The 13,910-nt window shown below is 41.0% G+C and overlaps 1 protein-coding gene across 1 annotated transcript in view; it reads left to right on the forward strand.

Moving 5' to 3' along the window:
• The window catches only part of LOC122785332 (transient receptor potential cation channel subfamily M member 4-like), a 33,481-nt gene that overhangs the window by 10,530 nt on the left and 9,041 nt on the right, over window positions 1–13,910 (forward strand). The window contains exons 4-18 of the mRNA XM_044051077.1: window positions 322–502; window positions 1,248–1,417; window positions 1,923–2,100; window positions 2,905–2,969; window positions 3,190–3,429; window positions 3,821–3,923; window positions 7,776–7,894; window positions 8,398–8,700; window positions 9,551–9,652; window positions 10,638–10,766; window positions 10,909–11,038; window positions 11,420–11,565; window positions 12,235–12,347; window positions 12,962–13,069; window positions 13,154–13,200. Of these exons, the coding sequence (XP_043907012.1) occupies window positions 322–502; window positions 1,248–1,417; window positions 1,923–2,100; window positions 2,905–2,969; window positions 3,190–3,429; window positions 3,821–3,923; window positions 7,776–7,894; window positions 8,398–8,700; window positions 9,551–9,652; window positions 10,638–10,766; window positions 10,909–11,038; window positions 11,420–11,565; window positions 12,235–12,347; window positions 12,962–13,069; window positions 13,154–13,200 (2,134 nt within the window). The remainder of the gene's footprint in view (window positions 1–321; window positions 503–1,247; window positions 1,418–1,922; window positions 2,101–2,904; window positions 2,970–3,189; window positions 3,430–3,820; window positions 3,924–7,775; window positions 7,895–8,397; window positions 8,701–9,550; window positions 9,653–10,637; window positions 10,767–10,908; window positions 11,039–11,419; window positions 11,566–12,234; window positions 12,348–12,961; window positions 13,070–13,153; window positions 13,201–13,910) is intronic.

Consider the following 13,910-nt stretch of genomic DNA (forward strand, 5'->3'; position numbering starts at 1 on the left):
ACAGAACTACATGATACAGTTGTAGCACTTGACTTGAGTTTTTGTGAGTCCCTGGTACCTAGTGCTTTTTTGTTACCCGCTCTAGTAAAGTTTCTGCTGAGCAGAACAGACTCATGAGCACGACGTCCGACTTAAGGGACTTTTTAACTGCATATTTGTCTATAGTACGTTGGTCTTTGTGACAGAACAAAGACTCTAAAGAGAAGCGATTGCTGAGGCGTCCTCCATCTCTAACCACGGCGGGGTTGATTTTTAAAAATCATTTCATAGATGCATCCATTTCTTATCCCTTATCTCTGAGACTCTGCATTTCTGTTTTAGTTTCTGCGCCTGTCATGTGACACACCACCTCAAATCATCTACACCCTGATGACGGCGCACTGGGGCCTGCCTTCTCCTAACCTGGTGGTGTCTGTGGTTGGAGGTGAGGGCCATGGAAAGATGAAAACATGGGTGAGGGACATTCTGAGGAATGGACTGGTCCGGGCTGCACAGAGTACAGGTGAGAATGTAGGTGTGAATGTGAGGGTTAGGGTTGTTGTTCATCTGTTTGACGAACCCCGACCTTTCACCCTGTGCCAGTGGCTCCACCCCCCTCATATGGAGGATAATGAAGTCGACAATGATATCAGACGTCACTGACAGACCAGGAGGGGGCTGGATTATGTAAATGTGATGATTCTGTCACTTGGCTCAGTTTGACGAGTGACGACATTCAAATGGACGGAATCTGTAAATAACTCCAAATGCCCCTCAGCACTCTGGCTCCTGGTTTCTCCATGGCTGATTCTGTTTAAGTAAAAGGTTATTTGAGGATGACAGTCTTATTATTATCATCATCATTATTATTATCATCATAATTATGATCATTATTATTATTGTTGTTATTATTATTATAATAATCATCATCATTATTATTATCATTGTTATTGTTATTGTTATTATTATTATTGTTGTCATTATCATTATCATTATTATTATTGTTATCATCATCATTATTACTATTATCATTATTGTTATCATTATTATTATTATTATTATTATCATCATCATCATCATCATCATTATTATTATTATTATCATTATTTTAATTATATCATATAATTATTGTTATTATTATTAATATTATCATTTGTAATTAAAAATACATATATAAATATAACAATACATTTCATTAGGGTTATGAAGTGAGAGATTCTTATATTTAGATTTCTGACAGTATGAGTCCTTGTGTCCTGTCCACACAGGAGCGTGGATCTTAACCGGGGGTCTGAGGGAGGGCGTGTCCCGCTGTGTGGGTGAGGCGGTGAGGGACCACGCCGCTGCAGCTCCTGCGCTCTCCCAAAAAAAAGTGATAGCTGTGGGAGTGGCTCCCTGGGGCTTGGTGCACAACAGGCAGCAGCTCATCAATCCCAAGGTACTTGTATTGACAGGTTGGTCTGAGCACGTTGTTCCTGTCCCACAAATACACAGAATAAATCATTCATTAGTGTTCCCTGTTGTTAAAGTGGAACTCAATCCCTGAAACAGTTGTATATGGAAATATATCAGTGAATATGGGAATCCATTAATGTTATTTGTTGATCCGTTAATCACAGTTTAGTTTATTAAAATAATAATAACAAAATGATACTTTTCTTCTGGTTTTTCTGCTCTGCTGCAGACAGACCTTGGTACTACTTAATTGATAATTTAGTTTCTTTGCTTTGGAGGGAGAGCATGGACAGCAGTGTCATAATGATTTGCCCTTTTGTTTGTCCTGACCAGTGTGCAAAGACCTTTAGAATAATCCGTGCTTTCACGTCACAGTCGCCGTCTCTAAGTCTCTAATAACACTAGAAGAAGTCACTAAGTGAAAACAAGGGTTACACTTCCTTCCTGTGAATGAACTTGCTCAGAATCCCACATGTGTGTGTTTGAAGGGGAGTTTTCCCGCCCGCTACTACGTTCAGAACACGTCCCGTGACTCCTGCTGCCTCGACAACAACTGTCAGGCTTTCCTCCTGGTGGATGATGGGAGTGTTGGCCGTCGCGGGGGAGAAGTGGCCTTCCGTGCCAGTCTGGAGGACTACATTTCCCATCAGAGAACTGGCATTTGGGGTAAGATAGATCCACGGGCTGTCACTTCCAAACCTGGAGTGAGTTATCAGAGTGATTTGCTCTTACATGACCGTGTTAATCTCAGACTCAGACTCTGCACAGTGATTTCCTAGCATGCTTAGAGTACAAAAGATAGAAGATAGAGTACAAAGAAACACTTTACACTAACAACAGGTTAATAGTATAGTAATGATTGACTTTATTTCTGGTTTTGTTCTAACAATGAGAGAATATTACACAAATGTCGTCATGTCCAGATTTGACTCTGAATGACCGTCAGTGTAAAACCTTTACATGAAAATTAATTTTCACCATATTGTAGAGCTGAAAGTCATCATCACCATAGTTACTGTTCTGTAGTGTAATCACTTCAATGGTGTTTGGTTGACCCTGTGTTCTGACAGGCTGACCCGGTCATCAGTGTTGGTATAGAAGCTCATGCTAACAGTAACTAACAGACATGACATAGATGATGAGGGTGACAGCCGCTCCACAGCCACAGATTTGTACTAAAGTCCTCAATTATCTATCAAAGGGTGCTTTATCCTTAATGAGGTTGAAATGAATGCGTGGTCAGTTCTCTCCTTCTTACTCAGTCGATGAACCTTTCAGCTCAGGGTTCACACTCTCACACTGCATGGAATGGGAGTTTCTGTCCTGAGCCAAAAACAATCAAAGACAACCTGGTTTGAGGCTCAATGGTTTCACAACTGATCATGTGATTCATGTTAATATAGTGAAATATGATGTGAAAGTTCTCCTGTCTTATATGTTCTGACGTCATCTGACGGCTTTCACCACCAGGCAGCGGCAGCATTGAAATCCCAGTGCTGTGCCTGCTCATCTCAGGAGACGTCAACATGCTGGAGGTAAGAAAACTGAGTTTGGTATTTGACCTGAAACAGTCCGTGATGCAGTTTCCACTCAGACACTGTTTAACACTCGAGACTCCTCTGTACCTGAGAGCTAAATCCACTGATGTTCACCCATGTTACGTGTTACATGCAACACGTAACATGGAACATGTTAATCTCACTTACAAACTGAACATGAATGAAACCGTCTCCTCTTTTTTTCGGTGTGCTGCAGAGGGTAAATGCCTCTCTGAGGAAAGCCACGCCCTGGCTGGTTCTTGCTGGTTCTGGACCAGCTGCAGACTTCATCAGTGAGCTACTGGGCAATCTCTGCCCTGTTACCCTCAGTCCCACCTCTCCTCCAGCAGATGGCGATGCTGCTCAGGCTTTGGGCACAGAGCACCGCGAGAGGGTCCGTGAGAAGGTTTGGAAGCACTTCCCAGTTGAAGATAAGCTGGAGAAAGTGGTGGACACTGTGAGTCAAGTGTGTGTGTGTGTGTGTGTGTCACTGTTGCACTGTTGTCACATCAGCCATCGTTGTTAGAGCTGGAGAATATTTGAAAAACCTTTTCTTTCTGTGATAGAAAGTATATGACCCGTATGACATGATGAAAAAATACATGATTTCATAGTTCTGTTCTAAAAGTTCTTTGCAGTATGGAACCTTTGGTGATTGAATTTGATGTTAATGATTATTCTGCCTCTGTTTGGGCTTTGTTATTCTTCTTCTTCTTCTTTTTATTTTTATTGTTGTTGTTATTATTATTATTGTTATTATTGCTGTTATTATTATTATTATTATTATTGTTCTGTGTGAACAGAAACGGTTGAAACATAATTTGTGAGCTGCGTCTCTCTGTGTTTAGGCTCTGAGTATTTATCAGAGCAGAGACCTCATCACGGTGTTCCATGGGAATCAGGAGGGTTTGGATGATTTTGACACAGTTCTCCTCAGAGCTCTGGTTAGAGGTAAGTCAGTGAATCACTTCATCGTCATCTTCATTTGTGTTGAATCAGTGGACTCTTTCTTTTAAGTTTCTTTTAAGTTGTCATTGAAGAACACAGATGCACAGATTCAAAATAAAAGACCAGAGGAGTGTATGTTAGTGAGTTCAAATCACACATGAGAGTTCACACATGTTTCATCACATGTCACATGACAAGACTGAAGTCCATACTAAGAGTGTAAAGTCTATCATGACATTTATTTGAAATGTTAATCACTGTTACAGACGATGAGACGGATGAACTAGCATGAACATGTGCTAACAGGCTAAAAATGGAGCTCAACTTCACTCACTCATCATTGACCGCGTTAACCTCCACATGACGGTCGCGGGGAGTTCTGGCCAATCCCAGCTGACATGGGGCGATAGGCGGGGTCACACCAGGTCACACCCTGGACAATTCCAACTACACTCAGTTAATGCAATTTAAAAACTCACAACAACAATGATGTATTTTGTGTAATGTGCAGTAAAAGCTTGTCCCATTTGTACGCTCTGATCTCACGTCTGGAGGAGCAGGTCGGCATCAGGGGCACAGCTCTGGAATGGTTCAGGTCATACTTGGCTGATCGAACTTTCTGTGTCAGCCTCGGTGACTCGACATCCTCCTCGGCTCCTCTCACCTGCGGGGTCCCACAAGGCTCAGTTCTGGGCCCCCTTCTTTTCTCTCTGTATCTGCTTCCACTTGGCTCCATTCTTAGAAAGTATGGCATCTCGTTCCATTGCTATGCAGATGACAGTCAAATCTACATGCCTATTAAAAAGAACGATGAATACTCTTTTAAAATTTTACTTCAGTGTCTTGATGACATAAAGGCCTGGATGGCTCTGAACTTTTTAAATTTTAATGACAAAAAGACAGAAGTGATGGTGTTTGGTGGCACCACCGGGGCCCCCCAAGTAGATCTGGGCTGCTTGGCTCCGTTTTTAAAACACACTACCACAAACCTGGGGGTTAAAATCGACTCTGATCTGAAGCTTGACAACCAGATCAGGTCCGTTGTTAAATCGAGCTTTTTTCAGTTGAGGCAGCTGGCCAAAATAAAGCCAATTCTCTCGAGGCAACATTTTGAAATTGTCATTCACGCCTTTGTCACCACTCGGCTGGACTACAGCAATTCTCTTTATGTGGGGGTTAGTGCGTCCTCCATTGCTCGTCTTCAGATGGTACAAAACGCTGCCGCACGTCTTTTAACTGGCACGCGTAAATTTGAGCACATTTCCCCCATTTTAGCTTCACTCCACTGGCTGCCCATACACTTCAGGATCGATTTTAAAACAATTTTATTTGTTTTTAAATCCCTGAATGGCCTTGCCCCGCCCTACCTCTCTGAGCTTCTACATCCATACTCACCCGCTCGCTCTCTCAGGTCAGCTGATCAGCTGCTCCTGAGTGTGCCTAAAACCAAGCGGAAGCTCAGAGGGGATCGTGCCTTCGCTGTCGCAGCTCCAAAACTTTGGAATGCTCTGCCCCTCCACATAAGACAGGCCTCGTCCTTGTCTGTTTTTAAATCCCTTCTTAAAACCCACCTTTTCTCTTTGGCCTTTGACACTTCATGAGACGTTTGGTTTTATTTATTTTACATATTTTAATTTGAATAGAATTTATTGTTTTTTATTGTATGCTGCTAATTCTTATTGTATTTTATGATTCTAATTTATTTTTAAGCTGTTTTATCTAATTTTGAACCTTTTATTATTATGCCTTTTATTTATTCTGTACAGCACTTTGGTCCATTGTGGTTTGTTTAAAGTGCTTAACAAATAAAGTTGGATTGGAGTTGGATAGGGAACAGGTATTATATATATATTATATTGTCAGTCAGTCATCATCTAACCGCTTTATCCTCCACCAGAGGGTCGCGGGGGGTGCTGTGCCAATCTCAGCTACATCGGGCAATAGGCGGGGTACACCCTGGACAGTTTGCCAGTCCATCGCAGGGCCACACACAGCTAGAGACAAACAACCATTCACTCTCACTCTCACACTCATTCCTACGGTCATTTTAGAGTGTCCAATTCACCTAATCCCCACATTGCATGTTTTTGGACTGTGGGAGGAAGCCGGAGAACCCGGAGAGAACCCACGCACACACGGGGAGAACATGCAAACTCCATGCAGAAAGTATATTATATTATATTATATTATATATTATATTAGATTGTATTGTATTATATTGTATTATATATTATATATTGTTATATATTGTATTATTATATATATATGAATGCAGCCTTAGGAGGTCACAAGCCAGTGTCTTTTTGAGCCGGTCCCAAGCCCGGCTAAATCCAGAGGGTTGCGTCAGGAAGGGCATCCGGCGTAAAACCTGTGCCAAAACCAGATATGCAAATCGAACCTATGACTTCCATACCGGATCGGTCGAGGCCCGGGATAACAACGACCGCCATTGGTGCCGATAACCTACAGGGTAACAGTGGAAACTGGGTTACTGTGGGTCGAAGTCAAAGGAGGAGAGGAGGAAGGCCGGTTCAGAAACAGAGAGAAAAGAGGAAAGGCAAGAGTCTGGGACTGAGAGTAGGGACTTTGAATATTGGGGCGATGACGGGAAAAGCTAGAGAGTTGATTGACATGATGTAGAGAAGGAAGGTGGACATACTGTGTGTCCAGGAGACCAGGTGGAAAGGTAGCAAGGCGAGACGCTTAGGTGCAGGTTTGAAGTTGTACTACTATGGTATTGATAGGAAGAGAAATGGAGTAGGGGTTATCCTAAAGGAGGAGTTTGTCAGATAGATTGATGAGTCTGAAGCTTGAAATTGAAGGTGTGATGTTAAATGTTATTAGTGGCTATGCCCCACAGGTGGGATGTGAATTAGAGGAGAAGGAAACATTCTGGAGTGAGTTAGATGAAGTGATGCAGAATATCCCCAGAGGTGAAAGAGTGGTAATTGGTGCAGACGTCAATGGACATGTTGGTGCAGGAAACAGAGGTGATGAAGAAGTGATGGGCAGGTTTGGTATCCAAGACAGGAACACAGAGGGACAGATGGTGGTAGACCAAACCATCTCTCTCAATGAGATTGTTTGGTCATGTACAGAGGGAGGGATAGTGAGTATATTGGTAGAAGGATGCTGGGGTTGGAACTGCCAGACAGGAGAAGGTCTAGAGAAGGTTTATGGATGTAGTGAAAGAGGACATGAAGTTAGTTGGTGGGAGAGAGGGGGATACAGAGAACAGGGTGAGATGGAGGAGGTTGATTCACTGTGGCGACCCCTGAAGGGAGCAGCCCAAAGGAAAAGAAGAAGATTATATATTATATTATATTATATTATATTATATTATATGTTATGTTATGTTATGTTATGTTATGTTATATTATATGTTATATTATATGTTATGTTATGTTATGTTATATTACATTATATATTATATTATATTATATTATATTATATTATATTATATCTTATTATATTATATTGTATTATGTTATGTTATGTTATGTTATGTTATGTTATATTATATTATATTATATTACATATTATAATATGTCCATGAAAGCCTAGCATAGCAAACTGGCCTTTTCCTGTATATACACATGTAGTCATGACAAAGTTAGAGGGCAAAGGTGGAGTTTTATGTAAAAATGAAAACAACAGCTGCTGTTTGTGCTACACCTGCTAACTCCAGTGCTATTTTATATTCTGCAGATATTACCAATCAATTCTCACTCACATCCTGTTGATCCGACAGTAACGTGTGTGTGTGTGTGTGTGCGTGTGTGTGTGTGTGTGTGTGTGTGTGTGTGTGTGTGTGTGTGTGTGTGTGTGTGTGTGTGTGTGTGTGTGTGTGTTAAGCTAGTAAACGTACATGCAGTGAAGCGAGTGAGTGCACTGAAGAGCTGAAACTGGCCGTGGCCTGGAATCGAGTGGACATCGCCAAAACTGAGCTCTTCAATGGAGACATACAGTGGAAGGTCAGAATCAACACCTGACCCCCCCCATTAGTTTTTGTTATTTATAGATTGATATTTTATGATAAATATGTCTGTTATTGTGAACTTGTAACATATTAAAAGACTTTTATTTTGTAATTCTGTTAAATGTCACCATAAATATCATGACAGAGAAGCTCCTGACTTTCTGACGTACTGTGTACAGATGAGATCATGTATGTTGTGATCTGACGCTATACATAATAAATATAGATAATATAATAGTTTTCTAGTGTAACTTATAGGAGTCAATGTGTGCTTTGTACAACCTTTAGTCATTTAGTTCCTGGACGTCATTGAACATGTTTCCGACTTTGTCACCAGTGTGTTGTCATCTTTAAAGCAGTCACATGTCAGTATCATGACAAGTGTATCTTCAGTGAATGAAACGCTCTCACCTGAGAGAAAGACATAAAAGATGGAAGTTGACTTGGGTTCCTGTGCATGCTTCAGTCACATGCTGATCAGGTGATTCTATTTTCCAGTATGAGGACCTTGAAGACTCCATGACAGATGCACTGATCAATGACAAGCCGCAGTTTGTGCGTCTCTTCTGTGAGAACGGTCTGAATATCCTGGACTACCTGACGTACCAGCGCCTGGAGAGCTTGTACCGCTCCTTATCGGACAGTTCGCTGGCCTACGTGCTGCTCCAGAGGCACCTGAGTGAGAGGCAGGGTCTGGCCGGGTCCCAGCACAGCCTGGCCAGATCTGTGACCGGTCCCCTCAAGAGTCCACTGTGTGGACTAACTGGACCTGCCTCAGCAATGGAACTCAGTCTGTATGAGGTGAGGAGGAAGATGAGAGGGACGATGGATTCTTCTGAGAGTGAGTTACACAGATAATGATCTAAGACTGTGTTGGGTGTGGGGTGGAGTGGCTCAGTGGTTAAGACCCTACCTTGTGTACCAAAGACATCATGGTCGCAAGTTTGATTCCACCCCTGGCTAATTGTACTTGATTCCATTGTAAGTCGCTTTGGATAAAAGCGTCTGCTAAATGACATGTAATGTAATGTGTTCATGATGCTACTAACTAGGAAACACAGTCACTGGTCACAAGTAGATCATCATGCACTTCAAAAATATGTGATTGGAAAATGTTTCCATGAGTTCGCTCGCACCTCCTGAAACATGACCGGTGTCAGAGTTCACTGTGTACTTTCATGTCCACGGACTGATCCTCCTGATAATCACACCAGAGACTGTACATCCTGTTTGGACACCTTCGGATTACAGCATTAAACTGACTTCCTCGCCTACTATAAAGGACACATCCTAGATCTCACCCATACTAACTGCAATGCCGACGCTCTCACTCGTAGCTCACGCTCTCGTCACATGTACTCCACAATATTCTGTAACTCCCTCACATCATTCTTCATATTCAACAACTCGTTCTAAACATCGACCAAACTCTCCGTGTCCCTCACCCCCCCACTCTCATCTTTTACTCTACTCTCTGCTTGGACCCCCTCCCTTTACCCTTCCGCCCCTGCCTGGTCCCCGTGATAAAACAAATCATGAATCCTTCCCTCTCCACTAAAAACAGCTGCTGTCACTCATAATTGCGTCAGCAAGTGTGTGTGTGTGTAACTGCAGGTGTGTGTGTGTGTGTGTGTGTGTGTTGATGCTTCAGGTTTCCCGTCTGCTGTGGGATCTGCTGGGTGATGTCTGTCTGCCTTTCTACTACGGACCTCTTGGCCTGGACACCAGCACCACCACCAGGAGAACTCTGAAGGTCTGTGAGCAGGGAACTGCTTTTGGTTCAAAAAGTAAAAGCTTTCAGGAGATCTGGGATGTTGGATCACCAGTGTCATCCATGCTGTTTACATGAGAGATTCAGTGAAATGTTATTTGTATAGAATCACAACATACATGATCTCAGGTCTGTACACAGACAACATCATGGAGCAGAGAAACACAACAGTTCACACAATGAGCAAACACTAGGGGGCAGTGGAGAGAAGAACCAGACTCACACATGAGCAGCATCTGCCTCCATGGAGGGGGAGACAGAAGAGATTACCCTTGGTGGGGCATACTTGAGGAAAGGATAAGATAAGATAATCCTTTATTAGGTTTAAAAGTTAAAGGTATTAAATAACAAATATGCATTTTCACATCTATGAATGTACAAATTAAGATTATAAAAATAGAATAGAATATACAATATATACATTGTGTAAGATACGTATAATATGTGTAATCCCGGATTGCGTTTGCGTCAAATGTTACATGCGCTCTACAAAAACATTGAAAGTTACAGATAAATTGAAAAATAGCTTTTGGCTCGCTATCATAACTGTGATGCCATTATTTGGCAACAACTTTTTACCTAAGCAAAGATGGAGTTAGTGGAGACAGTGAAGAGTTCAATTCAGATCTGAGGAGAACTGAGACTGACGTTAACAGTCAGGCTTCCTGTGTCGTTCAGAGTTCACGTATATCTTTGGTTTGGAAGAGACGAGAGAGACTTTAGACTGTAGACTGTTGATGGATGTCCGGATCACACAGAGACCTTGGTGATTTGCCAGTTTCACTCGGTCTTTCCTGAGTTGTTGCTCATTTAAAGAACATTTTTCACAGATCTGATGATCTGAACTCATTGACAATGGTTTGAATGTAACATGGAATTGTTTGTTTATGAAAATATAACATGAAAGAATTTCTCTCACTAAAGATCATTGTTCAGAGCTCACTGATGACTCATGTATCGTCTTTAGCAAGTTAATAAGATGCTGCTGGGGGAGTGCATGTACCGGAACCAGCGCTGCCTCTCACCTTGGGCCGCTCTCTTCATCTGGGCTGTTCTGCAGAACCGCAGGGAAATGGCTCTGTACTTCTGGGAGATGGTGAGAACTTCACTGAGGACTGACGTTTTAATGTACTGTGATGATCATGTGCAAACTACACCTCACAAAGCTGCCAATCTTCCAAGTTCCCATAACATTGGAGTTTATTTAGTGGCAGCCTGTTTGTGTGTTTGCGTGTCAGGCAGGAGAACCTGTGCTCAGCGCTCTGGGCGCCTGTAAGATGCTGAGAGAGCTTTCCAAGCTGGAGAGCGAGACTGAGAACAAGCTGGCCATGAAGGAACTAGCACAGATGTTTGAGAACCTGGCGCTCGGTGAGTCTGTTCTCTACAGCCACGTTACATGATTGCACCCAAGTGTCTTTATTTCACAGTAAATTAAAAAAAGATGTCATGCAATCATTATGGCGGAGTATTAGTGCCATACTGGAGAACAAGAATGGAAGTTTTCAAGAATAAAGTTGGAATATTACGAGAAAAAAGTTTTGTTTTTATTTTGAGAATTTTACATTTTATTGGTGCATGTCAGAGTAAAAGAATGTATTCATTCGTAGGTCGCACAATTAATAAAGTCTTTAATCAAACAACTAACGAAAAGGCAAAAGGACAAACAAACAGAAAACAACAAATGAACACTGAGGAGCACGGAGAATAAATGCACTAATGCACCTTTATATTGTACGTTTGTGTCTTTAGATGTTTTCAGTGAGTGTTACCAGAACAGTGAGAGCCGCGCCTTCACTCTCCTTATAAGGAAGTCTTTAGTGTGGGGCGGAGCAACGTCTCTGCAAATGTCCACCGTGGCGGACGCTCGACTGTTCTTCAGCCATGACGGTGTTCAGGTAGAGATACATGCACTGCATTAGAAATGATTATTATTATTATTATTATTACATTATTAACGTTTATTAATGTAAAGTGGGTCACAGATACATAAGCAGGCTAAACAAACCCTGAATGATGATTTGGTCAACTGTTGGTTGATGCAGTAAAAATTCCAAAAAAACAAGCAAAAAGACCAAATAACATCACACATAATTATAATAATAGTTATAGTGAACAGGTGAGTGATAAACAGCTGACGTCACCAAACAAAACAGCACCATTATTATCACCTTTGTAAGTGTCAGCAGCAGTAGTGAGCGAGGATGATGAAACAGTCAGGAGAACATTTGACTGCTTTAGGGTTATGATATGTATATGTATATACAGTATGTATATATGTATCATAAGTTTGTCAGGTACTGTGATTTTTTTCTGGATTTAAAATGTGCGTTGACGCTGTGAGCAAACTGGACATCATCACGTGACATCTGGCGCAGAGCATGTGAGTAAGGAGTGGCACGGTAAAGCAAACAGGAAGAGGGAGTTAATATTGTGATATAAGAAAACACAATGAATACCAAAATAAAACTGGAAATATCTAATAGTGACGCAAATAATAATAAAAACATCAAGTAATGTAATAGACGTGATATTGTTTAATTCTGTCGTGCTGCTCTGTGCTGCAGTCTCTGCTCTCTCAGATCTGGTGGGGCGACATGGAGAGAAACACTGAGGTCTGGAAACTGATCCTCACCTTTTTCCTGCCCCCCGTCCTCTACACCAACCTCATCAGCTTCAGGTCAGTGCTGTGTGACTGTTGTGTTATTGTTGTGTTACTGTTGTGTGCTTAAAGCCCTGATATCTTCACTACCATGTGATTCATGGCTGTATTTCTGTATTTCTGTATTTCACACTGGCTCATAATTCATCCCGCCACAGAAGCGATATTTAAGGGAAAAAAAGGATTTTAGTCGCAAACGATGTTTAAAAAAATATATAATGTGAATATGAGCAATATGAGTTAGTTACTAATTTACTAGACACAGTTTACACTGTACATGTTCTTGGTAAACTTAAACATTAACATGAATTTAGTTCACAACAATAATGTTGTAACACACCATGACATAATACACATAATAATTCCATTTTAATCTTTCAGCATAGTGTTAAGAAATGTTGGTGAAAGTTTGAATGTAATTATAATGTGATATGACATTAGACTTTTTTTTATATTTCTCCTCATTTCCTTTTACGTTAAACGAGGGCTGCAACTATTAATTGATTACTAAATGAAATGATTTTGATTATTGATTAATCAGTGTTATTTTTAATAATTAAAACAAGCTCTCGTCATTCTCAGTTTTACAGTTTTACTGTTAAAGAAAGTGTGTTTGGTTTTGTGTGTTACAGGGAACAGGAAGAGGAGGTCTGGTCTGAGGAGATCCATCATGGCAGAGACACTGACAGTCTGGATGGGAATGATTGCACTGTCTTCTCCCTCGCTGACATTATACAGAAGTAACACACCTACACATTTATGCACAGATGAAGGCTGCACAAGGTTCCTGACTTTCTTTTCTCATCGTTGTTTCACTGTTGCAGTGATGAAGAGGCAGAAGAGTTCAGGGATCTAAAAGAAAAGCTGAAAGGTCAGTTGCAGTCTTGCTCTGGCTACTTGCAGCGCAGTCTCTCTGTGTGGTTGTTGTTTACTTTATAATAAACATATTGTCAACAGATAATCAACTACGAATGTGATATTTTATGATACTATGAAATATTTATCAGAGGTAGATAGTCAACTAATAAGATGCTGACACAGAGAGGTAGTTTAACGATGGTTAATAACACTGCTAACATGCTAGTTAGAGTCAACAGGCTCTTTTGTATAGGGTTAGGGTTATAAACAATTATTAGATCATTGTACGTCATTTATCAGTTGAATAAATGTTGACATGGTACCGAATTCCTGTCGAATCCTAAAAGAGAGTCAGCAGTGGACTTTCAAAATAAAGTGTAAAATACAGGAAGCTCAGTAGAAAAGTGTTTGCTGTATCATTCCTCGAGGATGTTCCAGGGTTATTTTATTATCATTATTAATCAAAATGTTATGTAAATGCATGACAGTATTGGTACATGTGCCTTGTGGTTCCCATAGAAACCCATAAACACTCTACCAGTGGGAATGATGAACTGAATTTTATTGTGTGTGAAATGAACACGTGGTCATGATTTCATTATCAATAAAATGAAATTGTGGCTATAGGTGGATACTCATTTGAAGTCCTTGGTCACATCCTTAGTACAGATTAAGGAACCTCAGTTGTGGTTGTGTGTAGAGTAAAATATCTTTGAATATTCT

This window comes from Solea senegalensis, linkage group LG19 (genome assembly GCF_019176455.1).
Source record: "Solea senegalensis isolate Sse05_10M linkage group LG19, IFAPA_SoseM_1, whole genome shotgun sequence".
Lineage (NCBI taxonomy): Eukaryota > Metazoa > Chordata > Actinopteri > Pleuronectiformes > Soleidae > Solea > Solea senegalensis.